Raw genomic sequence first — 27,103 nt, forward strand, 5'->3', positions numbered from 1 at the left:
GTATATTGTTATAATTGTTCTTATTGTTGTTAATCTCTTGCAGTGCTGCAGTACCTGTAATTTATAAATTAAACTTTATCATAGGTATGTATGTAAGAAAAAACATAGTATGTATGGGGCTTGGTACGACCCAGTTTCAAGCATTCACTGGGAGTCTTGGAATGTATCTCCCACAGACAAAGTGGGACTACCCAAAATAAAATCATCATGGAAAGAACACAGGCTATAAAATCACACAGAACTCCTCTGCCATTTACTAGGTAGGTATATTACCTTAAATAAGTTATTTAAAACCTATCTGTGCCTCAGTTTCTTCCAAAGCACTTAGCAAAATGCCATACATAGGTGGCAATCAGTAACAAATTAATGACCTATAATTAATTATTCCATTTATAGAAGATAGTAGGCTTTAAATTATGTAAATAGTCTCCCTTAATCGAGCCAGTCACTTAACCAGAAAACGTTAGAATTTTCATATAGGTAGTAATGCCCTGCAAAGTATTCTGAAAGCAGTAAATTAATTAAAATTCTTTAACAGTAAAATGGAAGGAATGCAACTTCCTCCCTCAGGCATAAATGTCAGTTAACCCTACTTGGAGCACCACTATCCACTTTTAAGAGAAAGAATTTAGTAGAGACCAAGAGGATGGTACAAAGCTGGCTTTGTGATAATTACAGAATTCCACAATAGCATTTACAAGTTCCTTTCTGGAACCTAGATAAGATGATTTTTGACTGAAAACAACAATAAAATTTAGAAACCAACAGTTTACTGTCTATGGTTACCAAAATGCATCTTAATGACTCTCAATATTAAAAGAACATTACATAAACTTCAAAGATAAAATCTTTGCAAACTTTTGTCTACAAACACCATTGAATAATTAATACCAACCAACACAAATGTTGAAATAATAAATGTATTAATGACAGTTAATTAAGTATAAATATATCTTTAAGAACAAATAAAATTCCTTTATATGTCACCACTCCTGAATCCAACCAACAGTACACTAACTGATTCATTTCAAACTGCTAGAAAAATGACTTCTATAAATTTCTCTTCTCTCTTCTTCTTAAGCAGTTGTTTGCTTAAGGACGCCCCAGTGCACAGGCAATGAGACCAACCCCTGCCACCATAAAAAAAGAGTTGTAAAACAACATGAATAGCATGCAAGCTACAAACCTATAGTAATTTAAAAAGTATGGTATTGGCATAAGGAGAGACATAAAAACCAACAGAATAGAATAGAGAATAAACCCTCCATATATGGTCAAGTGATTTTCAATGAGGGTGCCAAAGCGATTCAATGGGGGAAAAAGGACAGTCTTTTCAATAAAAGGTGCTGAGAAAACTGGATATCAAGTGCTAAATAATGATTGTACCCTTACCTTAGACCATATACAAAAATTAACTCAAAATGAATCAAAGACCTAAATGTAGGAGCTAAACTATGACACTCTTAAAAGAAAACTTTGGGGAAAGTCTTCATGACATTGGATTTGGCGATGATTTCTTGAATATGACACCAAAAAAAGAAAACGAAGATAAATTAGACTTCACGAAAATTTCAAAATTTTGTGCATCAAAGGACACTAACTACCAAGAGTGAAAAGGCAACTCAGTGTGGGAGATGATGTCTACAAATCATGTACCTGATGAGAGATTAATATCCAAAATATATAAAGAACTCCTAAAACTCAACAACAAAGCACAAACACCCCGAGTAAAAAATGGGCAAAGGACTTGAACAGACATTTCCCCAAAGAAGTAAAAGGGTTCTGGTCAACAATTCCAATGGGGAAGGTTCCCCCACACCAACAAACAATTCTTGGATACCAACAGATGTGAGGAGAATTCAACTAAATTCTGATACTATCTACCCGGAAATGGATAGCATCAGATTCCACAGGCTAATGGTCTCAGTCCTACAATACTACCCCCACCCACCCACAACTTCAGATGCCAGAAGCAATTCCTGTGCTTCTGACTGATTACCTATAAATCAGAGACGCCCAAGCTACTCCTCAGGTTCAATTAATTTGCTAAAGCTGCTCTCAAAACTCAGCGAAGCTTTTTACTCACTAGATTACTGACTTATTATAAAAGGATTGTAATGCAGGGTCTCAGCTCCCGCTCCCAGCAGGTGACCGCAGGATATAGTGAGGCCAAAAAGGAACAACGGAGCCATAGATAGGGGAGCCATACCACTATATTCTCAATGACCGCTGGTCAACAAAGCAAACATCGGCAAGTACCCCAACAAGGTATCTTCCTGCACCCGTCTTGTGGCGGCCAGGCAAGACACAGGACGTAGGATCAACATAATCCGCTTGCTAACTGCACTTACTAGCCGCAATTCGCACTTGCTAGCTCGGCCACGGCAGTTGTATTAGTGGCTAATGGCTAACTGGTTACAGCTGATGGCCAACTAGTCACAATTTATGGCCATCTACTACCTGAGCCAGCACCTTTCCATGTGAGGTCAAGAACCTGGAAACTGCTCTCTGGGACTCTGTCCCTACCAGGATGTAATTCAGGAACAGCCAGATGGAAGAAATGCAAGGTATGGGGTAAGGGCACAGGGCTTCCAAGCCCTCTCCAGTCACATCACTATCCCCAAATCTCAATGTGTTCACCAACCTGGAAGCTCTCCAAACCTCATCCTCTTGGGTTTTATGAAGGCTTCTTTACAAAGGCATGACTGATTAACTCACTGGTCCCTCCCCAGTCCCTGGAGGTTGCTGGGTAGGACTGAAAATTCCAACCCTCTAACTATATGGTAGGCTCCACTAGCAACCAGCACCCAGCCTTAGGTGCTTTACAAAAGTCACATTAACATAACAAAAGACATCTTTATCACTCTCAACACTTAGGAAATGCCAAGGATTTTGGCAACCATGAATCAGGAACCATGGATAGACGAAAGCTAAATATAAGAAATATCTATCTGGTCATCTGAATGACCAGATAGATATTTCTTATAAGTCACAATATCACAAGATATATAAATGACCATTAGCACATAAAAAGATGTTCAACATCATTAACTATTAGGGAACTACAAATCAAAACCAAAAGGAGAGGCGTGGCCAGATGGCTCAGTTGGTTTGAGTGCGAGCTCTGAACAACAGGGTTGCCAGTTCGATTCCCATAGGAGTGGTGGGCTGCACCCCCTGCAGCTAAGATTGAGGGCAGTGACTGGACTTGGAGCTGGGCGGCGCCCTCCACAGCTAGACTGAAGGACAATGACTTGGAGCTGATGGGCCCTGGAGAAACACGCTTTTCCCCAAAATTCCCCAATAAAATTTATTAAAAAAAAAAAAAAAACCACAAGGAGATACAACCACACCTATTAAGATAGCTATAATTGAAAAACAGAAAATAACAAGCATTGATGAGGATTTGGAGACATTGGAACCCACATGCATTGCTGGTGGGAATGTAAAATGGTGCAGCCACTGTGAAAAACTGTTTACATAGCAGTTTCTCAAGAAGTTAAACATAAAACTACCATATGACCCAGCAATCCCACTCCTAGGCATATATCCAAAATAATTAAACGCAAGGTTTCAAATAGGTATCTATATACCAATGTTCACAGTAACATTACATACAATAGCTAAAAGGTGGAAACAACCCAGTTGTCCATCCACAGATGAATGGATAAACAAAATGTGGCATATACACACAATAGAATATTATTCAGCCATGAAAGGAATGAAGTTGATATATGCTACAACTTTGACGGACCCTAAAAAATTCTGCTTAGTAAAACAAAACAGACACTGACAGACAAATATTATATGAATCCATTTATGTAAGATACAGCAAGTAGTCAAATTCAGGGACAGAAAATAGAACAGTGGTTACCAGGGGCTGGAGGGGAAAGGAGGAGGTACTATTTAATGGTACAGAGTTCAGTTGAAAATGATCAAAAGTTTTGGTATAGGTATCGCACGGCATTGTATAAACAGCATTGTGAATATAATTCCACTACATTGTACGCTTACAGTTAAAATTATAAATATGTTATGTATATTTTACAATTTTAAAATGCAACAGAAGAAAAAACAGTATTGACAGCATTAGAGTTAGTGTGGAGGGCAGTGGGGAGGACTGGTCAGAAAAGAAAACACTGTATCTATGTCCTTATAAAAACATGGAATACATGTGTATCCAAAAGGATACACAAAAAAACATAAGAGGGTATTCTCACTGCATACATTTGTCTGTACCTTTTTAATTTTATACCTGTGGCTGAATATTTATTAAGAAAAATAAACAGGAAAAAGAAGAAAACACTGGAATGGGTCTTAAAAGTAATCTAGTTCAATTCTCTCACTTGACAGAAGAGGAACTTGAGCAGCAAACACATTATGCTCTTGCCTAAATTCAAACACCCAATCAGGAAAGACTTAGAGTTAAAGCAGAAGCCAATAAAGAAGTGTGTATTTTGTAAGAAGGAAAAGGTAACCACAAAAAAGAAAAAACATTTTTTAAACAATTTTAGAGTGTACTCCACGAAAAAGCAAATACACTGGATTCACCATGAAAGATAACTAAACAAGTAGCAAGTAATCCTGAGTATCAATTCAGGATTAAATAAACAAGTAGGAGAAAAATATGGACGGAAGAAAAATGGGACTGGTAAACATGGAGAGGAGTAGTAACACCCTACCAAGTGCCTGAAGATTTCTTGGAAAGACTAATGCTCCTTGGATGCTCATGCCACTCTCCGACCCAATTTCCCAAAAACGAACAAATATCTCACCCAATGACTCTGCCCTCGCAGTTTATCATTTGATTCTCCTACTATTTCTTCCCATACAGCAGCTGTTCGGTCAAAAGAACAGGAAGCCAAAACCTGTCCAAATTCAGGATGGGCCCAAGTCACACGCCACACAGATCCACTATGCGTCTAAGGAATTAAAAACAAAAAGACAAAAAACTGAGTTTACTCATTATTTCACACATATAAGATTTTACCTGAAACAGAACTGCACATATTTTTACTTCAGTAAGAGAAGAAAGCTATTAAATTTAACATTTAAATAGAAAGTTAAATTCTAGAACTTTTTAACTTCAACATATTCTATATTCAGCATTGGAGCCCTTCCAGAATCAAGTTCTTCTAACATTTTACTAATAAAGAAAAACCTAGCTGGATAAACTTGACGTCTTCCAGTGCTAATAGTTAGAGACCTGCTTCAGAGTTTAGCCAAAACAAGCTTTTAAAGAGATTCTACCAATCCACTAATTTTTATACTTGCAAATTATCTCTACAGTAAACATCCACCTATTAAAATAAATAAGACTGATCAAATTTGCTTCAAAAGCCTAACATTATACAGAAACTGGAGAAACAAAATTCTTACATCATTCTGATATCTATCCAGACAAGACTATTCCAGAAAGAGGCAGTGGGTGATCAAATACAGAGAAGCCCAAATCCTTGTATTCTAAGAAAACAATTTAAACCTCAGCAGCAGTATCTTTATACTATATGAAAAATGTCGAATCACTATTCTTCCACTCTTCATATTGACACAAAAAAAGAAAAAAGGACAGACAGGTCTTAAAGAATTCACATCAACAGAATTTCACTTGTGCTTTCCAATAAAACATACCCTATGACAATAAGCATCAGTCCACCAATTACATCTACAAAATTTGTTTCATGCTTCTGCATATCTAACACTTTTACACTCAACAATCTCAGAATACTTTCATAATCTGTTAATTTCTACGTGGTGACAATGTCATCATCCAAAAGTAAACTTTACACCCTTATTTTTTACCCTTTGTTTTATCCAGTCTTTTTCGTTTCACCTTTAATTCTTATTTATACAGACTATTAACTTTTTAAAAAATGCATTAGGGCATGAGATTTTGTTACAATGTCGGATTCCCAGTGAAGTGTGATCTACCTAACGAATAAGGATCACACAAAGATGTTCATCACAATAGACAAGTTAAATAAAGCAAAACATAGTAAATTTATTGGTATATTTATGTTTTATTGCTATTTATGTTTTTAAAGAGCCTTTGAAAATATACCAAAGTATTTATGAAATATTTTGTTAAAATTTTAGAAATAGGGGTTTTCTTTTGGAATGATAAAAAAGTTCTGAAACTAGTTAAGAGGTGGTTGCTGTGCAACAGTCAGTGGAGTAAAGGCCATTGAACTGTTTACTTTAAAATGATTAATTTTATGTTGTGTGAATGTCACCTCAATTTAAAAAAAAAGAAGGGCAAAAGATTTAGATAGACATTTCAACAAAGAAGCTATATCAATGGTGAATAAGCACATGAAAAAATAATCAATATCTTTAAAAATTAAGGGCACATGGGCCGGCTCGGTGGCTCAGGCGGTTGGAGCTCTGTGCTCCTAACTCCGAAGGCTGACGGTTCGATTCCCACATGGGCCAGTGGGCTCTCAACCACAAGGTTGCCGGTTTGATTCCTCAACTCCCACAAGGGATGGTGGGCAGCGCCCCCTGCAACTAGGATTGAACATGGCACCTTGAGCTGAGCTGCTGCTCCCAGATGGCTCAGTTGGTTGGAGCACGTCCTCTCAACCACAAGGTTGCCGGTTCGACTCCTGCAAGGGATGGTGGGCTGCGCCCCCTGCAACTAGCAACGGCAACTGGACCTGGAGCTGAGCTGCACCCTCCACAACTAAGATTGAAAGGACAACTTGACTTGGAAAAAAGTCCTGGAAGTACACACTGTTCCTCAATAAAGTCCTGTTCCCCTTCCCCATTAAAATCTTTAAATAAAAGAAAAAAAAATTAAGGGCACAAAAATCAAAACTCAATGAGATACCAGTTCACACCTACTAAAATGGCTATAATCAAAACAGAGAAAATATCAAGTGTATGGGAGGATGTAGAGAAACTGGATCCCTCATATGTATTTCTCGGTGGGAATATAAAGTGGTACAGGCACTTTGGAAATTTGGCAGTTTCTTAGAAAGTTAAAACATATACAACTCGGCAATTTTACTTCTTAGTACCTACCTAAGAGAAATAAAATGTATGTCCATTCACACAAAGATTTGTACAGCATGTTCATAACAGTGTTATTCATAATTGGCAAAAACTAGAAATAATTCAAATGTCCATCAACTAGTGAATGAATAAACAAAGCATGAGTTTTTCTACACAATGGAATACTCCTCAGCATTATGAAGACTAGAACTACTGACATATACCACAACATAGAGGAACCTCAAAAACATGCTAAGGGAAAGTAGCCATATACAAAAAACTACATGTTGTAGAATTCCATTTATATGAAATATCTAAAAAAAAAATAAGGTAAAAATATACAGGCAGAATACAGTTCAGTAGGAGTTTGGGGCTTGGGAGGGGAATGGGCATTGAAACCACAGGGGCACAAGGGAATTTTCAGGCTTGATGGAAGTATTCTAAAACAAAATTGTGATAATGGTTGCACAACTATATAAATGTACTGAAGTGTACATTTAAAATCGATGACTCTTAAAAGTATGTATAATTCTACCTAAGTAAAGTTGTTTTTAAAAAAAGCAAGAAATGGGGCCGGCCCAGCGGCTCAGGCGGTTAGAGCTCCGTGCTCCTAACTCCGAAGGCTGCCGATTCGATTTCCACATGGGCCAGTGGGCTCTCAACCACAAAGTTGCCGGTTTTAACTCTTCCAGTCCCGCAAGGGATGGTGGGCTCCACCCCCTGCAACTAAGATTGAACAGGGCACCTTGAGCTAAGCTGCCGCTGAGCTCCCGGATGACTCAGTGGGTTGGAGCGCGCGTCCTCTCCACCACAAGGTTGCCAGTTCGACTCCCACAAGGGATGGTGGGCTGCGCCCCCTGCCAACTAGCAACGGCAACTGGATCTGGAACTGAGCTGTGCCCTCCACAACTAAGACTGAAATGACGACTTGGAAAAAAGGCCTGGAAGTACACACTATTCCCCAATAAAGTCCTGTTCCCCTTCCCCAATAAAATCTTTAAAAAATAAATAAAATAAAAATAAGCTTTAAAAAAAAAAAAGCAAGATGTAAAACTATGTATAAAACATCCCAGCCGTAAGGGGGGTGGGGGGTGGGAGATGAGGGTAAGGGGGATCAAATATATGGTGATGGAAGGAGAACTGACTCTGGGTGGTGAACACACAATGTAATTTATAGATGATGTGATACAGAATTGTACACCTGAAATCTATGTAATTTTACTAACAATTGTCATCCCATTTAAAAAAAAAAATCCCAGCCATTAAAAATATGTAAATGAAAAAAGAAATACTAAAATACTAAAAATAGTTGTTAGAATGCTATGGAATTACAAATTTTCTTACTCTCAAATTTTCTAAACTGTATTTCTGTTATTTTAATAATGAAAAATGTAAAAATGTAAAATACCTTTTTAGGAAAAGAAGTATAAATTTTATAATTCTCTCAAAGCTGAACACCAAGTCACTGACACAACCAAATAAATAGTAAACATTTCAATTTTTAAAAATCACTGTAAACATAAATACTAACCTTCCAGCTAGCAGTACAATGCCAATCTCCATTTTCACTTTTATCCCAGACCTATAAAAAATTTAAAAAGATATTTTATACAAAGAATCCCTAAAAAGCAATGTGAAAAACATTAAGACTGAATCAGTATTAGGGAAAAGGAGATGAACATGAATTCACAAAAGAATACAACCAGTACGTTAACATTCATTCATTCAATGTATTTATTGAGAACATTGCATGTGTCAAGCACTGGGCTAAGCATTGAGGGGAGAAGGAATCCGTGCTCTACTAGGTAATAGAGACAATTACAATTACAGTCAAGTCTTGTTATTCAACGTAGTTGTTTTCTGTGTTGCCCTGAACACTGAATTAGTGAATACCAAACCACTGCTCCAAAGGGAAATACCAGGTGAGAATCATAGGAGCCTCTGGTCACAACATATTTGTCAACCAATCAATACGTCACCTTGTTTTCTGTGTGTATCTGTTTTAAGACACTTTATTTAGTAAACATTACTGATTCATTAACATTGAACTCACAGCCAACAGCACTATAACTCATGCCTAAATGAATCTTCCCTAATACACATTTTTCCCTAGAGCACATCACAGCCTTTTTGTGCTTAGGAACACTAAACAGTTCTTCAGCACTACACTTAGGCATCATTTTAGATAGTGAAATCACCAACAAAAAGAACAAAAATGTGAAAAACGTGGCAATAGACAATGAGGACACTTGTTTCTAGTATGATAGCCAAAAATAAGAAGGCAGAGTATCACCCTATTCGACTTCAACTGGGAACGTGCACATTAAGCAACTCCAATTTTTTACCACTCTCCTCATGTCAGCAGATAACTGTGAAGATTTCCAGGTTATAAATAAATTTTAGAGTAAGAAAATTCAGAAATACAAAATCTGCACATAATGAGGATCACTTATATATGTAACAAACAAAAGCAAAATATTAAACCTTACTACCAACAAAAAAAATACAGATTACAATAACAACATGACATTGTAGCCTGTTTACAAAATGTAATGATAAACAGTATGGTTTTCAAAACACTAAGAACAGAATTACCATATGATCCAGCAATTCTACTTCTGGGTTTATACTCAAAAGAGTTAAATGCAGGGTCTCATAGTGACATCAGCATCATGGCAGATGGAGAACTCCATCATGGAGAACTCTTGGTATCTCACCTTAAAATTGTAAGTCAGACAAATATAGTTAAACGAAGGATCCGCTGCTCAACACACAAACAGGTCTTTCATGAAAGATCCTGAATAGCCAAAGCAATCCTGAGAAAAAAGAACAAAGCCAGCAGTATCACACTGCCTGACTTCAAATTATACTACAATGCTACAATAATCAAAACAGTATGGTGTTGGCAGAAAAATAAACACACAGATCAACAGAACAAAAATGAGCCCAGAAATAAACCTGCACACATACTGGCAATTAATTTTCAACAAGGGATCCAAACTATACAATGGGAAAAGGAAAATGTCTTCAATGAACGTCGGGAAAATTGGAAAGCCACATGCACAAGGATGTAACTAGAGAGTTGACACTATACATAAAAATTAACTCAAAATGAAGTAAAAGACTTGAATATAAGAACTGAAATAAAATGCATAGAAGAAAACATAGATACTAAACTTATGGACCTTGGTCTCAGAGGGTTTTTTGTGAACTTGACCCAAAGGCAAGGGAAGTAAAAACAAAAAATAAATCAATGGGACTACATCAAACTAAAAAGTTTCTGCACAGGAAAAGAAACCATCAATAAAACAAAAAGACAACCAACTGAAGGGGTGAAGATATTTGCAAACGATACCTCTGATAAGGAGCTAATATCCAAAATATATAAATAACTCATACAACTCAAAAACAAAAAAGAACAAATACTACAATAAAAAAATGGGCAGAGGACCTGAACGGACACTTTTGCCAAAAAGACATACAAACGGCCAGCAGACATATGAAAAGATGCTCAAATTCATTAGCTAAAAGGGAAATGCAAATCAAAACCACAATGAGATACCACCTCACATCTGTTAGAATGGCTACTATCAATAAAACAAGAAATAAGTATTGGAGAGGACGTGGAGAAAAGATAACCCTAGCACACAGCTGGCAGGAATGTAAATTGCTGCAACCTCGATAGAAAACAGTAAAAAATTAAGAATAGAACTACCTTACATGACCCAGCAATACCTCTTCTGGGCATCCACCCGAAAAATTTGAAAACATGTATTTGTAAAGATGTACATATCTGTAAAGATATATGTAGCCCTACGTTCACTGCAGCATTATTCACAACAACCAAGACATGGAAACAATCTAAGTGTTCTTCGATCAATGACTGGATAAAGATGATGTGGTACACATATACGATGGAATACTACTCAGCCATAAAAAATAAAATACTACCATTTCTGCTAACATGGATGGATCTTCAGTATCATGCTAAGTGAATTAAGTCAGAAAAAGACAAGAACCATAGGATTTCACTCATATGTGGGATATAAAACAGAAAGCAACAAAGAAACTCATAGACACAAACAACAGTACAGTGATTACCAGCGGGAAGGAGATGGTGGGGAGGATAAAGAGGGCCAATTACATGGTAACCGAAGGAAACTAGACTTTGGGTGGTGAGCACAACAATGCAATATACAGATCATGTATTATAGAATTGTACACCCGAAACATATGTTATTAACTGCTACCCCAATAAATTTTAAAAAAACAAAAGGTCTCAAAGAGTTATTTGTACATCCACATTCATAACAGCATTGTTCACAATAGCTAAAACGTAGAAGCAACCCAAGTCCACGGAAAGATGATGAGTAAAAAGTGGTATATACAATACATGTAAGGAACTATTTAGCTTAAAAAGGAAATTCTGACATATGCTACATGTACAAACTTCAAAGACATGCTAAGTTAAATAAACCAGTTTAAAAAAAAGACAAATGTATGATTCCACTTACATGAGGTATCTAGAATAGTCAAATTCATAGAAATAGAAAGCAGAATGGAGGGTAGGGGGAATGGGGAGTTATTGTTGAATGGATACAGTTTCATTTCGCAAAATGAAAAAGTTTTGTAGATGGTGGTGATGGTTGCAGAATGTACCTAATACCACTTAACTGTAGACTTAAAAATGGTAAAGATGGTAAATTTTGTTACATGTATTTTGCCACATAAAAAATTTTTAAAGAAAAATTGTAATAATGCCCAACATGGAAAATGATGTTATCAAATCAATACTCACACTGGCAGTGTATAGAACAACCTTCAAAAAGGCAATTTATCAATTATTCTCAAAAGCTTTTAAAATATTCACTAATTTCTCTACTGGAATGAGCCTAAGAAAATCATCCAAAATATATAAAAAGCTAAATTAATGAAGATCTTCATTGCAACAGTACTCTAACAGACAAAACGTACAAACTGAAAGATCATCTAAAAAATTCAGTAGTAAGTGGACAACAAAAAAAGTATGGACTATTCAGTTAACAGACAATACAATATCCACAACAGTCAAAAGGTAGAAGGATAAACAAAATGTGGTGCAACAAAATTATTCAACCCTAAAAATGAAATTCTGATACACTGTACAAACATAAATGAGCACTGAAAATATCACAGTAAGTGAAATAAACAAGACACAAAAGGACAAATACTGTATGATTCCATTTATGAGGTACCCTGAATAGTCAAATTTATAAAGAGAGTTGGAGGTAACCAGGGGTTTGGGGTACAAGGGAAGAGGGAGTTACTAGGTACAGAGTTTCTGTTTAGATGAAGAAAAAGTTCCTGAGATGTACAGTGGTTATGGTGGCACAACAATGTGAATGTTGTGCTTAACAGAACTGAACTGTAATGTACACTTTCAAATTGTTAGTTTACCACAATAAAAAAAAAAAACTTTAAAAAGTAGTGATTCCAAACCTTTTACAGGTTAAAAACACTGCATTATTCGATGGATTTGAGGCACTACTCTTTTTTAGAGAGGAAAATTAGTTATAACTATCTTTGAGGAATCAATGGTATCAAACTTGATGGTTAAAAACGAGAAGTAAATATAGTCTTTCAACTTTTCAGTTATTTTGGAGTTGTTGAAAATTCAAATACTCCACACTCCAGCTTTCATCTTCAAGTCTATTATCGTTTACCCTTTATCTCTTAAATTCCTAAATCCCAAATAGTATCTTCTTAGTATAATAGAAATTGTTATTTTCAGAGCAGTATACAGACGTGTAAATAAACTAAGAAACACACCCTCCAATTCCTCGAGTGAGGAACTTCATTGGGTGTAAATGAATCTGTAATTTTCTTTCATCGCGAAACAACGTAAACCTCCTATCGGAAGACAGAGAATAAATAACCTCTCCAGGTGAAGGACGAGGCACACAGAGCTTAACACTACGAACTGACTGTCCTACAAGACCCAAGGCACAGTCCTTCTCACTGAACAAGAGTGGTTAACTCATTACAGATATTGCCAGAACTCCGCGGACAAAGCAACCCCTACTGGGGACTAGGCTGAGGTAGCTCGCGGACTCCCGCCGAAAAGGACCCGATACGGCGTACGCAGGAACTCGGAGGGCTCCCAGCGTCCCCCGGCGGCGGGAGCGCGCACGTGACCAACAGGCCCGCCCAACCCGCCCGTTCTACGCACGCGCAGGGCAGCACGGCCCCGAGGCGGCTGAGACCCCACAGTGAGGGGACGAGGATGGCGAAGCAGGCCACTTGGCCGAGGTTTGCCGCCTCCCTGGGGCTCCAGGTCTTGTGCCCGGCAGCGCGCATCAATATCGGGAAAGTCCCCTTTCCACGCGCGGGTCCCTTCGCTCACGCTCCCAATCCCCTCTTTCCCGGCTCAGCCTCGCCCCAAGGTTCCGCGCGCACCTTGACGCTCTGGTCGCTGGAGCAGGTCGCCATCCGCCGCCCATGGAAATCGAAGGAGACATCATGGATGAGATCCTTATGGTCCGCTGCGATGCTGCGTGCCACAAACATGGCTTCCGCCGGGCACGCACCTCTTCCGTCTGCCCCTCCGGCGTCTGAAGAGGGCGGCCGCGGCAGAGCATGAATCGCAGTCCCCCCAGACCCCGACGCCGGGACGTGCACGTCTCGTACGGCCTGCGCGCCCCCCGGCCCGCCCCTCGTCCCGTCATGCCCCGCGAGGCCGCAAGGGCTACGCCTGATCCTCCTAAAGGAAACCTTCAGTGGACAGCCGCCAAATTCAAGCAGATGAGCTTTGCGGTGCTTTAATGAAAGTAAAAAGAACTCATTGTTAAAGTATAAAAATTAAGAAAAATGAAAAAGTTAAAATGCTATCCACAGTCCTCAATCTTGAGTCAATTTTGGTCAACGTTTCGATTAGTTTCCCCTGCTATACGGGCAGAGTGCTCAGAGTGAGTCAAAATGTTTAAAGGTTTCACATGTAGAAAAGGCTTGGAGGTAGAACAGACAGGAACCAGGATGAATGAATGCAATGAGATACTAGGAATTACAAAGTTCTCCAAGTAGCAACTTAAATCACCTAGGAGAAGGACAGGATCCGAAATGAACTGGAAGAATGTTGAGCCAGAGTTCTCAATGAAGGAATAAGTCAAACGGGCGGCGAGACGGGGAGGGGGGGGGGGGGGGGAGAACACTGTGAAGGAGACCAGTGAAGAAGTCCGCAAATCAAGGATTCTGCCAAACCCAGTAAGTGGAGGAATATTCTGCAGAGAGGTTAACAATTTAGAGGATTTTGTTTATCAGACATTCCAGAAGGCTTAGTGGTAGAGTCACTTAGAATAGGAAACAGTGGAAGATTGGGTGAGGGAATGCAAGTAAAGAAAAAATAATAATTGAAAATGAGCCTGCCAAAGGAGGTTCGTAGTATTTTAATTTTAACCAAGAATGACAAGAAAGTGGGGGCATGGTGAGATTAGCAAACTAGAAAGTTTTCAAAACAGTCCCAGCTGTCCCCTGATGGATTACATAGAAACCAGCAAAGGGAGGTGGCGAAATGACCTCGCCTTTCTGGAATTTTCTTTACTTGCCTTTTTTCCACTGAATATGAATGATAAGATTTTATTGGTACTTTAAAAGACAGACCTCAAATCTGTGAGTTGCAGGTATGATAACTAATCATTGTAATTGCTGTAAGATCAAAGACTAATTTCTAAAGAAAGTACTCACTGTCTATAAAAGTCCAATCAATTTATAAAAGCTCCAAAACTTTTTAAAATTTTTTAATTTAAATATTTTTTAAAGTTAAATTTAGAGACAGTAAACGAATCAAAGGTTACCAGAGATATCTGGGTGGGGGATTAAATAGATGAAGCAAAGGGAATTTTTAAAAATAGACTTTATGTTTTATAATAGTTTTAGATTCACAGCAAAATTGAGCAGAAAATACATGTGTTCACATATACGTACCTACCCTCTGTAGGTATGCTTCCACGAAGATGTGCTTCCACGATATGCAGATTATTTTGAGCTAAAGGCAAAAGAGACATAAGGGGCTCAAGGGACACTTCTGCCCCTCCCCTTTATTTAGAGGAATTTGAATTAGGGGTCTTGGTCATAATAAGAGATCAAAGAAAACCTATATGGCAGGGCAAACTACTGATTACTGAACATGTGCTCTCCCTGCAATTACCTTCTAAAGTCCCAAGGTGCCTTACCTCATCCTTAGCCCAGAATGTCATATACAGCTTATTTTTTCTGCTGTTTTTCAACCTCTCATGTATGTAGGGCGTTTCTGACTCTCCTGTATGAGGGGTTCCCATATATAGTATGTAAGTAATTAACTTTGGTTATTTTCTCTTGTTATAGGTCTCATGTCTATTTATTAGACGAACCGAAAGAACTGTGAGAGCAGAGGAAAGTTTCTTCCTCCTCAATTCCTACAAAATTCCTACCAACTGGCCTCTACTACTAGCAATACCTAAAAACGCACTGTTATGTTTCTTACAAATGATGAACCTACGTTGACACATAATCACCCAAAGTCCATAGTTTACCTTGGTGGTGGACATTCTATGGGTTTGGACAAATGTGTAGTGATGTGTATCCACCATTGTAGTATCATACAAAATACTTTCACTGCTTTAAAAATCCTCTGGGTTCCACCTATTCATCCCACCCTTCACCCAACCCCTGAAAACCACTGATTTTTCCACTGTCGCCATAGCTTTGCCTTTTCCAGAATGTCATATAGTTGGAATCATACAGTATGCAGCCTTTTCAGATCAGCTTTTTTCACTTACTAATATTTATTTAAGTTTCCTCCATGTCTTTCCATGGCTTGATAGCTCATTTCTCTTTAGCACTAAAAGACATTTCATTATCTGGATGGATCACAGTTTATTTATTCATTCACCTATTGAAGGACATCTTAGTTGCTTCCAACTTTTGGCAATTCTAAATAAAACTACTATAAGCATCTGTGTGCAGGTCTTCGTGTGGACATAAATTTTCAGTTCCTTTGGGATTGCTGCATCATCTGGTAAGAATAGGTTTAGTTTTGTGAGAAACCACCAAACTGTCTCCTGAAGTAGCCGTACCATTTTGCAGTCCTGCCATCAGTGAATTGCTGATGCATCCTATTGCTCCACATTTTCACCATCACTTGGTGATGGTTGTCAGTGTTCTGGATTTTAGCCATTCTAATAGGTGTGTAGTGGTATCTCGTTATTATGTTAATCTGCATTCCCTTGATGACATGATGTGGGGCACCTTTTCATACGTTTATTGCCATCTGTATGTCTTCTTTGGTGAGGTGTCTGTTCAGGTCTTTTGCCCATTTTTTAATTAGGTTGTTTTCTTGTTGTTGAATGTTAAGAATTCTTTGTATATTTTGGATAATAGTCCTTTATCATATTTGTCTTTTGGAAATATTTTCTCCAAGTTTATGACCTGTGTCCTCATTCTCTTTTTTTAAAATAATTTTTTTATTTTTCAATTACAGTTGACATACAATATATTAGTTTCAGGTGTACAACATAGTGATTAGACATTTATATAACTTAACGAAGTGATCACCCCAGTAAATCTGGTACCCATCTGATACTATACTTATTACAATATTATTGACTATATTCCCTATGCTATACTTTACATCCCCATGCCTATTTTGTAACTACCAATTTGTACTTCTTAATACCTTCCCCTTTTTCACCCATCCCCCCAACCTCCCTCCCATCTGGCAACCCTCAAAATGTTCTCTGTATCTGTGAGTTTGTTTCTGATTTCTTTGTTCATTTCTTTTCTTCTTTAGATTCCACGTATAAGAGAAATCATATTGCATTTGTCTTTCTCTGCCTGACTTATTTCACTTCGCATAATACCCTCTAGGTCCATCTATGTTGTTGCAGATAGCAAGATTTCATTCTTTTTATGGCTGAGTAATATTCCATTATATATATATGTACCACTTCTTTATCCATTCATCTATTGATGGACACTTTGCTTCCATATCTTGGCTATTGTAAATAATGCTGCGATGAACATATGGATGCATATGCATATGTCTTTTCAAATTACTGTTCTGAGTTTTTTTAGATAAGTATCCAGAAGTGAAATTACTGGGTCTTTCTTTGTATCTTGTTATAGCCTTTATTTTAAAGTGTATTTTGTCTGGTATAAGTATTGTTACCCCAGCTTTTTTTGTTTTTTGTTTTTCATTTCTGCTTTCATGAAACATCTTTTTCCATTCTTTACTTTCAGTCTATGTTTGTCTTTCAATCTGAAGTGAGTCTCTTGTAGAGTACATATGTAAGGGTCTTATTTTCTTATCCATTCAGCCATACTATATCTTTTGATTGGAGCATTTAATCCATTTACATGTAAAGTAATTGTTGATAGATATGTAGTTATTGACATTTTATTATTCATATTATTTATCTTTTTCCCCCTTCTTCTACTTAAAGAAGTCCCTGTAACATTTCTTGTAACACTGTTTAGCTTTTCTTCTCTGGGATGTCTCCTCATTTTCTTGAACATATTTTTAAAATTTTATTTATGTTTTTATTAGTTTCAAGTGTACAGAACAATATACTGATTAGACATTTACACACCCCATCAAGTCTACTTACCCATCTGACACTGTACGTAGCTATTACAATACCATTGACTATATTCCCTGTGCTGTACTTTACACCCAGTGACCATATATATATATATATATTTTTAAATTATAATTGACATTCAATATTATTTTATATTAGTTTCAGGTATACAGCACAGTCGTTAGGCATTTATATACTTTAAGAAGTGATCTCCCCTGATAAGTCTAGTACCCATGTGACACCAGGCATCATTTTCACAACATTATTGACTATATTCCCCATACTACATTTCACATACCTGTGACTATTTTGGGACTACCAATTTGTACTTCCTAACTCCTTCACCCAACCCCCAACCCCCCTCCCATCTACCAACCATCAGTTTGTTCTTTGTAGCTATGAGTTCATTTCTGTTTTGTTTGTTCTTTTATTCTGTTCTTTAGATTCCACATATATAATTGCTTCTTGGCCTTTTGGCTAAGATCAAGTGTAGATTCCACATTTAAGTGAGATCATATGGTATTTGTCTTTCTCAGTCTGACTTATTTCACTTAGCATAATATCCTCTAGGTCTATCCATGTTGTTGCAAATGGTAAGATTTCATGTATTTTTAGAGCAGAGTAATACTCCATTGTGAAAATGTACCACAATTTCATTATCCAACTATCTATTGATGGGCATTTCAGTTGTTTCCATATCTTGGCTATTGTGAATAGCTCTGCAATAAACATAGGGGTGCATATATTTTTTCAAATTTGTATTTCGAATTTCTTTGGATAAATACCCAGGAGTGGAATTTCTGGGTCATAAGGTAGTTCTATGTTTAATTTTTTGAGGAACCTCTATAACATTTTCCATAGTGGCTGCACCAATCTGCAATCCCACCAACAATGCACGAGGCTTCCCTTTTCTCCACATCCTCTCCAACACTTGTAGTTTTGTTGATTTATTGACGATAGCCATTCTGACAGGAGTGAGATGGTATCTCCTTGTGGTTTTTATTTGCATATTTTATCTGATGATTAGTGACATTGAGCATTTTTCCATGTGTCTAATGGCCATCTGTATGTCCCTTGTGGAGAAATACCTATTCTGGTACTCTGCCCATTTTTCATTTGGATTGTTTGATATTTTTCTATGTTGAATTGTATGAGTTTTTATAAATTTGGGGTACTAAACGCTTATCAGATGTATCATTGGCAAATATCTTCTTCCATTAAGTAGGATGTCTCTTTGTTTTCTGATGGTTTCCTTTGCAGTGAAAATCTTTTTAATTTGATGTAGTCCCATTTGTTTATCTTTCTTTTTTAAGAAAATCAAACTTTATTGGGGTGACACTTGTTAGTAAAGTTACATAGATTTCAGGTATACAATTCTGTATTACATCATCTATAAATCCCATTGTGTATTCACCACCCAGAGTCAGTTCTCCTTCCATCACCATGTATTTGATCCCCTTTACCCTCATCTACCACCCCCAGCCCCCCTTAACCTCTGGTAACCACTAAACTATTGTCCGTGTCTATGAGTTTTTGTTTCTTTGTCTTGTTCTTTGTTGGTTTTGGTTCATATACCACATTGCAGTGAAATCATATGGTTCTCTACTTTGTCTGACTTATTTTGCTTAGCATTATAATCTCATTAATCCATGTTGTCACAAATGCTCCTATTTCATCTTTTCTTATCGCCGAATAGTATTCCATTGTGTATGTATACTGCAACTTCTTTATCCATTCGTCTATCGAAGGACATTTTGGTTATTTCCATGTCTTGGCCACCGAAAACAAAGCTGCAATGAACATTGGAGCACACGTGTCTTTATGGATAAATGTTTTTGGATTTTTTGGGTAGATACCCAGGAGAGAGATTGGTGGGTCATATGGTAATTCTATTCTTAATTTTGTTGAGGAACCTCCACACTGCCTTCCATAAGGGCTGCACCAGTCTGCATTCCCACCAACAGTGTATGAGGGTTCCTTTTTCTCCACAGCCTCTCCAACACTTGTTACTATTTGTCTTGTTGATGATAGCCATTCTGACTGGGGTGAGGTGATATATCATTGTGGTTTTTATTTGCATTTCTCTGATGATTAGTGATTTTGAACATTTTTTCATATGTCTATTTGCCATTTGTATGTCCTCTTTGGAGAAATGTCTCTCCAGGTCCCCTGCCCATTTTTCAATTGGGTTGTTTGTTTTTCTGTTAATGAGTTGTATGAGTTCCTTATATATTAAGGATATTAGCCCCTTATCGGAGGCACTGCTTCCAAAAATCTTCTCCCATTCAGTTGGTTGCCTCTTTATTTTCTCGATACTTTCTTTTGCTGTGCAGAAGCTTTTAAGTTTAATGTAGTCCCGTTCACTTATTTCAGCTTTTACTTCCCTTGCCTTTGGAGTCAAATTCATGACATGCTCTTTGAACCCAAGGTCCATAAGTTTAGTACCATGTTTTCTTCTATGTAGTTTATTGTTTCAGGTCTTATGCTTAAGTCTTTGATCCATTTTGAATTAATTTTGGTACATGGTGACAGATAGCATCCAGTTTCATTCTTTTGCACGTGGCTTTCCAATTCTCCTAGCACCATTTATTGAAGAGGCTGTCTTTTCACCAGTGTATGTTTTTTGCTTATTTGTCAAAGATTATCTGTCCATATTTATGTGGTTTTATTTCTGGGTTCTCAGTTCTATTCCATTCGTTTATGTGTCTGTTTTTCTGCCAATACCATGCTGTTTTGATTATTGTTTCCCTGTAGTAAAAGCTAAAGTCAGGGAGTATGATACCTCCGGCATTGTTCTTGTTTTCTTAGGATTGCTTTGGCTATTCGGGGTCTTTTGTGGTTCCATACAAATCTGATGATTTTTTGTTCTATTTCTTTAAAAATGCCATTGGGATTTTGATGGGAATTGCATTAAATCGCTTTGGGTAATATGGCCATTTTAACTTTGTTGATTCTTCCAATCCATGAGCACGGAATGTCTTTCCATTTCTTTTGTCTTCTTCAATTTCTTTTAAAAATGTCTTACAGTTTTCAGCATATACGTCTTTCACATCCTTGGTTGAGTTTATTCCTAGGTGTTTTATTCTTTTTGTTGCAACTGCAAAAAGAATTGTTTTTTTTCTTTCTTTCTTTTTCTGAGATTTCATTGTTAGTATATAGGAATGCAACGGACTTTAGTACGTTGATTTTGTAGCCGGCAACTTTACTGTATTCGTTGATTGTTTTGGTGGAGTCTTTAGTGTTTTCTATATATAGCATCATGTCATCTGCAAAGAGTGACAACTTAACTTCTTCACTCCCAATTTGGATGCCTTTTATTTCTTTCTCTTACCTGGTTGCTCTGGCGAGGACTTTCCAACACTATGTTGAAAAGCAGAGGTGATAGGGGACAGACCTCTCGTGTTCCTGAACATAGAGCAAAGGGATTCACTTTTTCACTGTTAATTATGATATTAGCTGAGGGATTGTTCTATATGGCCTTTATTATGTATGTTAAGGTAATTTACTTCTATACCTATTTTATTAAGTGTTTTCATCACAAATGGATGTTGTATCTTGTCAAATGCTCTTTCTGCATCTATTGATATAATCATATGATTTTTGTTCTTTATTTTGTTTATGTGATGTATCACATTGATGGATTTGCGGATGTTGAACCATCCTTGTGCCCCTAGGATGAACCCCACTTGATCGTGATGAATAATCTTTTTAATGTATTGTTGCACTCGATTTGCTAGAATTTTGTTTAGGATTTTTGCATCGGGATTCATCAGAGATATTGGTCTGTAGTTTTCTTTTTTTGTGTTATCCTTACCAGGTTTTGGTATCAGGGTAATGTTGGCCTCATAAAATGAGTTAAGGAGTATTGTCTCTTCTTTGATTTTTAGGAAGTTTGAGTAGGACAGGTATTAGATCCTCTTTGAAGGTTTGGTAGAATTCACTAGTGAAGCCATCTTGTCCCAGACTTTTGCTTTTGGGAAGGTTTTGAATGACTGATTCAATTTCCTTACTGGTGATCGGTCTATTTAGATTTTCCAATTCTTCATGGTTCAGCCTAGGAAGACTATATGTTTCTAAGAACTTGTCCATTTTCTAGGTTATTGAATTTGGTGGCATATATTCCTTCATAGTATTCTTGGATGATCCTTTGTATTTCTGTGGCATCCGTGATAAATTTCCCTCTTTCGTTTCTGATTTTGTTTATTAGTGTCTTTTCTCTTTTTATCTTAGTGAGTCTAGCAAAGGGTTTGTCAATTCTATTGATCTTTTCAAAGAACCAGCTCTTTGTCACGTTAATTTTTTCTGTTATCTTTTTGTTCTCTATTTCATTTAGTTCTGCTCTGATTTTTATTATTTCCTTTCTTCTGGTGACCTTGGGTTTCATTTGTTCTTCTTTTTCTGGTTCTTTAAGGTGTAATGTGAGGTTGTTTATTTGGGATTTTTCTTGTTTCTTGAGATAGGCCTGTAATGTATAAATTTCCCTCTTAAAACTGCTTTTGCCGCATCCCAAAAAATTTGGTAGGATGTATTTTCATTCTCATTTTTTTCTATGTATCTTTTCATCTCTCTTATTTCTTCTTTGACCTGGTCATTTTTAAAAGTATGTTGTTTAATCTCCACCTATTTGTGTTTTTTTCCTGCTTTCTTTTTGCAGTTGATATTCAATTTCAAAGACTTGTGATCAGAGTGTTTATTTTTTCTTTGGTTTACCTCACCCAAGGAGATATATCAGTAAAAATATTACTAAGGGTAATGTCTGAATTTACTTTCCATATTTTCTTCTAGGAGTTTTATGTTTTCAGGTCTTACATTTAAGTCTTTAATGCATTTTGAGTTTATTCTCGTATATGGCATAAGAAGGTAGTCGAATTTCATTTGTTTGCATGTTTGTGTCCAGTTTTCCCAGCACCATTTATTGAATAGACTGTTTTTACCCTAATGTAAATTCTTGCTTCCTTTGTCAAAGATTAAATGACCATATACGCATGGATTTATTTCTGGGCTCTCTAATTTGTTCCATTGATCTATGTGTCTGTTTCTATGCCAATACCATGCTGTTTTGATTACTATGGCCTTGATATCAGGTAGCTTTGTTCTTATTTCTCAGGATTGCTGTGGTTCTTCGGGGTCTTTTATGGTTCCATATAAATTTTAGAGTTATTTGTGTTAGTTCTGTAAAAAATGCCATTGGTATTTTGATAAGGATTGCATTGAATCTATAGGTTATTTTGAAAGGTACAGACATTTTAACTATATTAATTCTTCCTGTCCATGAGCGTCCAATGCTTCTATTCATTTTATTTTCTTTAATCTCTCTCTTCAATGTCTTATATTTTCTGAGTACAGGTCTTTACTTCCTTGGTTAAATTTTTTCCTAAGTATTTTTTTTTTCTCACCACAAGTTTATTCAACACCAAAATCGCTCCCAGTTTACTGAGACCATTTTCTCTCCAAAGTTTATTCAAACACTAATAATCGCTCCAACTTTACTGAGATTGTTGATCATGTCCCCCCGCCGTGGGACTTCCCCCCAACCAATCCAGTCTCGCCCCGTTTATACTGACTTCTAAAACATTCCTGATCAGACTACATTATGCAAAGACGGGCACACAAGATTCTTTTTTCGTCACAAGCTCATTCAATACCAAAGGACCGCTCCCACTTTACTGAAGGGGTTGACCACGTCCGCGACCAAATCCGCCTCTAAACTGGAATTCCGTTGCTGACCCAGCCCCGGCCTCGGCTTTCTTGTCGGCACCAGGAGGCACAGCGCTCCGTCTGTAGGTGTCTCTGTCAGCTTCCCCTCGCGTGAGTCTTGCAGGTCGCTCGCCCTCCAGACCTTTGGGCCTTGGCCTGCCCGTCTCAGGCCGGCTGCCGGCATGATCTCTGGGGGGCAGGTGGAGGTAATCACGGAGATACTGGATACCCTCGTTGGTAAGGTACGAGTAGAAATGTCTCCAGGCAAACTGTTCCTTCACATAGCCTCGTGATTTGAGAGACTGCATGGCTTTCATGACGTGAAGATTAGGCACGTTCTTGTCTGCCAGTTCAGGGTATTTGGGCATGTGAACATCCTTCTTGGCCACCATCACTCCCTCCTTAAAAAGGAGCTCATAAATGGCAATCCGGTTCTTCTTGGGCATCAACATCGTTACGACTTCTGCGTCCCGGTCCGGAGCTGGAAAGCTTCCTAAGTATTTTTTTGATGCCGTTGTAAATGGGACTGTTTTCTTAATTTCTCTTTCTGACAGTTCATTATTGGTGTATAAAAATGCCACTGATTTCTGAACATTAATTTTCTATTCTGCTACTTCACTAAATTCATTGATCAGTTATAGTAGTTTTTTATGGAGTTCTCTATATGTTGTATTATGTTGTTCTGCAAATAATGACAGTTTTACTTCTTCCTTTTCCATTTGGATGCCTTTTATTTCTATTTCTGATTACTGTGGCTAGAACTTGCAGTAGTACGTCGAATAAAAGTGGTGAAATTGGACATCCTTGTCTTGTTCCTGATCTTAAGGAAAATGCTTTTCGCTTTTCCCCATTGAGTATATTAGCTGTGTGTTTGTCATATATGGCCTTCATTATGTTGAGATATGTTCCCTCTATTCCCACTTTGATAAGAGTTTTTCTCATAAATGGGTGCTGAATTTTGTCATATCTTTTTCTGTATCTATTGATATGACCATATCATTTTTTATTTTTCATTTTGTTCATGTGGTGTATCATGTTAATTGATTTGCAGATATCGACCCAACCTTGCTTACCAGGAACGAATCCCATTTGATTGTGGTGTATTGCTTTTTAATGTATTGCTGAATTTGGTGCTAATATTTTGTTGAGGATTTTTGCATCTATGTTCATTAGGTATATTTCTTTTTTGGTAATGTTTCTGTCTAGTTTTGGAATCAGGAGATGGTGGCCTCATAGAATGAGGGTAGGTGTTCTCCCTCCTCTTGAATATTTTGGAATAGTTTGAGAAGAATAGGTGTTAATTCTTCTGTGAATATTTGGTAAAATTCACCTGTGAAGCCATTTGCTCCAAAACTTTTGTTTCTTGGGAGCACGTTGATTATTGATCTGATTTTGTTAGTAGTAATCAGTCGGTTCATATTTTCTATTCTTCTTTGTTCCGTCTTGGGAGATTGTACGAAAGTTTCTTGGAATTTATCCATTTTCTCCAGGTTGTTCAATTTGTTGGCGTATAGTTGTTCATAGTGTTTTCTTAAATTTTTTTCTATTTCTGTGGTGTCCATTGTCACTTCTCTTTCTTCATTTCTGATTTTATTTATTTGGGTCCTCTCTCTTTTTTTCTTGATGAGTCTCGTTAAAGGTTTGTCAATTTTGTTTATCTTTTTGAAAAAACCAACTCTTGGTTTCATTGATGTTTTGTATTTTTTTAGTCTCTATTTCATTTATTTTCACTCTGATCTTTATTATTTCCTTCCTTGTATTTACTTTGGGCTTTATTTGCTGTTCTTGTTCCAGTTCCCCTAGGTGTAAAGTTAGACAGTTTGTTTGAGGTTTCTCTCGTTTCTTTAGGTAGGCCTGCATTGCAATGAATTTCCCTCTGAGGACTGCTTTTTCTGTGTCCCATAAATTTTGGGTTGTGTTTTCATTTTTGCTTGTCTCAGGGTATCTTTTGATTTCTTCCTCGATCCATTGTTGATCCATTCATTATTTAGTAGCATGTTATTTAACCTCCATGTGTTTTTGTGTTTTTCAGATTTTTTTCTTGTAATTGATCTTTAGTTTATATAGACCATAATATTATGGTCAGAGAAGATGCTTGATATGATTTCAATCTTATTAAATTTATTGAGACTTGTTTTCTGGGCTAATGTGGTCTATCTTGGAAAACATTTTATGTGCACTTGAAAAGAATACCTTTTGTGCTGCTTTGGAGTGAAATGCTCTAAAAATATCAATTAAATCCCTCTGGTCTAGTGTGTCATTTAAGATCGTTATTTTCATGTTGATTTTCTATCTGAAAGATCTATCCATTGGTGAAAGTTGGGTGTTAAAGTCCCCTACTATGATCATGTTACTGTTGATCTCTGCCATTATGTGAGTCAATATTTGTTTTACATATTTAGGTGTTCCTATGTTGGGTGCATAAATGTTTACTAGGATTATGTCCTCTTGCTGGATTGATCCCTTTATTATTATGTAATGTGCTTCTTTGTCTCTTATTGTAGTCTTCATTTCAATGTCTATTTTGTTCAATATAACTATTACTACTCCAGCTTTTTTCTCATTTTCATTTGTGTGTAATATGTTTTTCCATCCCTTTACTTTCAGTCTGTGCATGTCTTTAAAGCTGAAGTGAGTCTCTTGTACACAGCATATTCATGGGTCTTGTTTTCTTATCCATTCAGCTACCCTATGTCTTTCGACTGGAGCATTTAATTCCTTTACATTTAAAGTGATTATTGATAGGTACATAGTTATTGCCATTTTATTATTCATATTTTTTATCTTCATTTGTTTGTTTGTTTTCTCCTTTCTTCTGCTTAAAGAAGTCCTTTTAACATTTCTTGTAATATTGGCTTGGTGGTAATGAATTCCTTTAGCTTTTTCTTGTCTGAGAAGCTCTTTATCTCTCCTTCAATTTTAAATGATAGCATTGCTGGGTAGAGTAGTCTTGATTGTAGGCTCTTTTCATCACTTTGAATATTTCCTGCCACTCCCTTCTGGCCTGCAAAATTTCTGTTGAGAAATCAGCTGATAGTCTGATGGGAGCTCCCTCATAAATAATTTGTTGCCTTTTTCTTGCTGCTTTCAGGATTCTCTCTTTGTCTTTAACCTTTGCCATTCTAAATATAATGTGTCTTGGTGTGGGCCTGTTTGGGTTCATTTTGTCTGGGACTGTCTGTACCTCCTGGGCTTGTATGTCTATTTCCTTCACCAGGTTAGGGAATTTTTCAGTCATTATTTCTTCAAATACATTCTCAATCCCTTGCTCTCTCTCTTCTCCTGGTTTTTCTATGATGAGAATATTATGTTTGATGGTGCCCCAAAGGTTCCTTAAACAATCTTCATTTCTTTCTTTATTCTTTTTTCTTTTTGTTGTTCCAATTGGATGTTTTCTTCCACCTTGTCTTCTAAATCGCTAATTTGATCCTCTGCTTCATCTAACTTGCTTTTGATTCCTTGTAGTGTACTCTTCATTCCAATTGCATGTTTTCTTCCACCTTGTCTTCTAAATAGCTAATTTGATCCTCTGCTTCATCTAACTTGCTGTTGATTCCTTCTAGTGTACTCTTCATTACAGTTATTGTATTCTTTATTTCTGACTTGTTCTTTTTCTGGTTTCTATGTTCTTATTTATGCTTCTATCTCTTGGTTGAAGTTCTCATTAATTTCCTTAAGGATTCTTATAACAAGTGTTTTCAACTCTGTCTCTGGTATGTTGGTAGGCTCCATTTCATTTAGTCATATTTCTGGAAGTTTCTCCTGTTCTTTCCGTTGGGACATATTTCTTTGTTTCCTCGTTCTGGCTGCCTCTCTGTGCT

General features: G+C 37.0%; 2 protein-coding genes across 3 annotated transcripts in view; both read right to left on the minus strand.

Annotated features, from left to right (window-relative positions):
• Positions 1-13,669, minus strand: part of SEH1L (SEH1 like nucleoporin) — a 35,781-nt gene extending 22,112 nt beyond the window's left edge. For both annotated transcript variants that reach the window (XM_033087547.1, XM_033087548.1), the window contains exons 1-3: positions 13,429-13,669; positions 8,525-8,575; positions 4,776-4,922 (exon numbers count right to left, since the gene is read on the minus strand). In XM_033087547.1, the coding sequence (XP_032943438.1) occupies positions 4,776-4,922; positions 8,525-8,575; positions 13,429-13,539 (309 nt within the window). In that variant the 5' untranslated portion in view covers positions 13,540-13,669. The remainder of the gene's footprint in view (positions 1-4,775; positions 4,923-8,524; positions 8,576-13,428) is intronic.
• A 9,430-nt stretch (positions 13,670-23,099) lies between these two features.
• Positions 23,100-23,754, minus strand: LOC117011818 (40S ribosomal protein S10-like). Its single transcript, XM_033087522.1, has one exon. It carries the CDS (start codon positions 23,732-23,734, stop codon positions 23,249-23,251), a length of 486 nt encoding a protein of 161 aa, XP_032943413.1. The 5' UTR covers positions 23,735-23,754; the 3' UTR covers positions 23,100-23,248.
• Positions 23,755-27,103: the final 3,349 nt, after the last annotated feature.

This window comes from Rhinolophus ferrumequinum, chromosome 19 (assembly GCF_004115265.2).
Source record: "Rhinolophus ferrumequinum isolate MPI-CBG mRhiFer1 chromosome 19, mRhiFer1_v1.p, whole genome shotgun sequence".
Lineage (NCBI taxonomy): Eukaryota > Metazoa > Chordata > Mammalia > Chiroptera > Rhinolophidae > Rhinolophus > Rhinolophus ferrumequinum.

What these genes read in the sequence shown, in the direction of transcription:
- LOC117011818 (XM_033087522.1), bottom strand. Translation starts at nt 23,734, where the DNA reads ATGTTGATGCCCAAGAAGAACCGGATTGCCATTTATGAGCTCCTTTTT.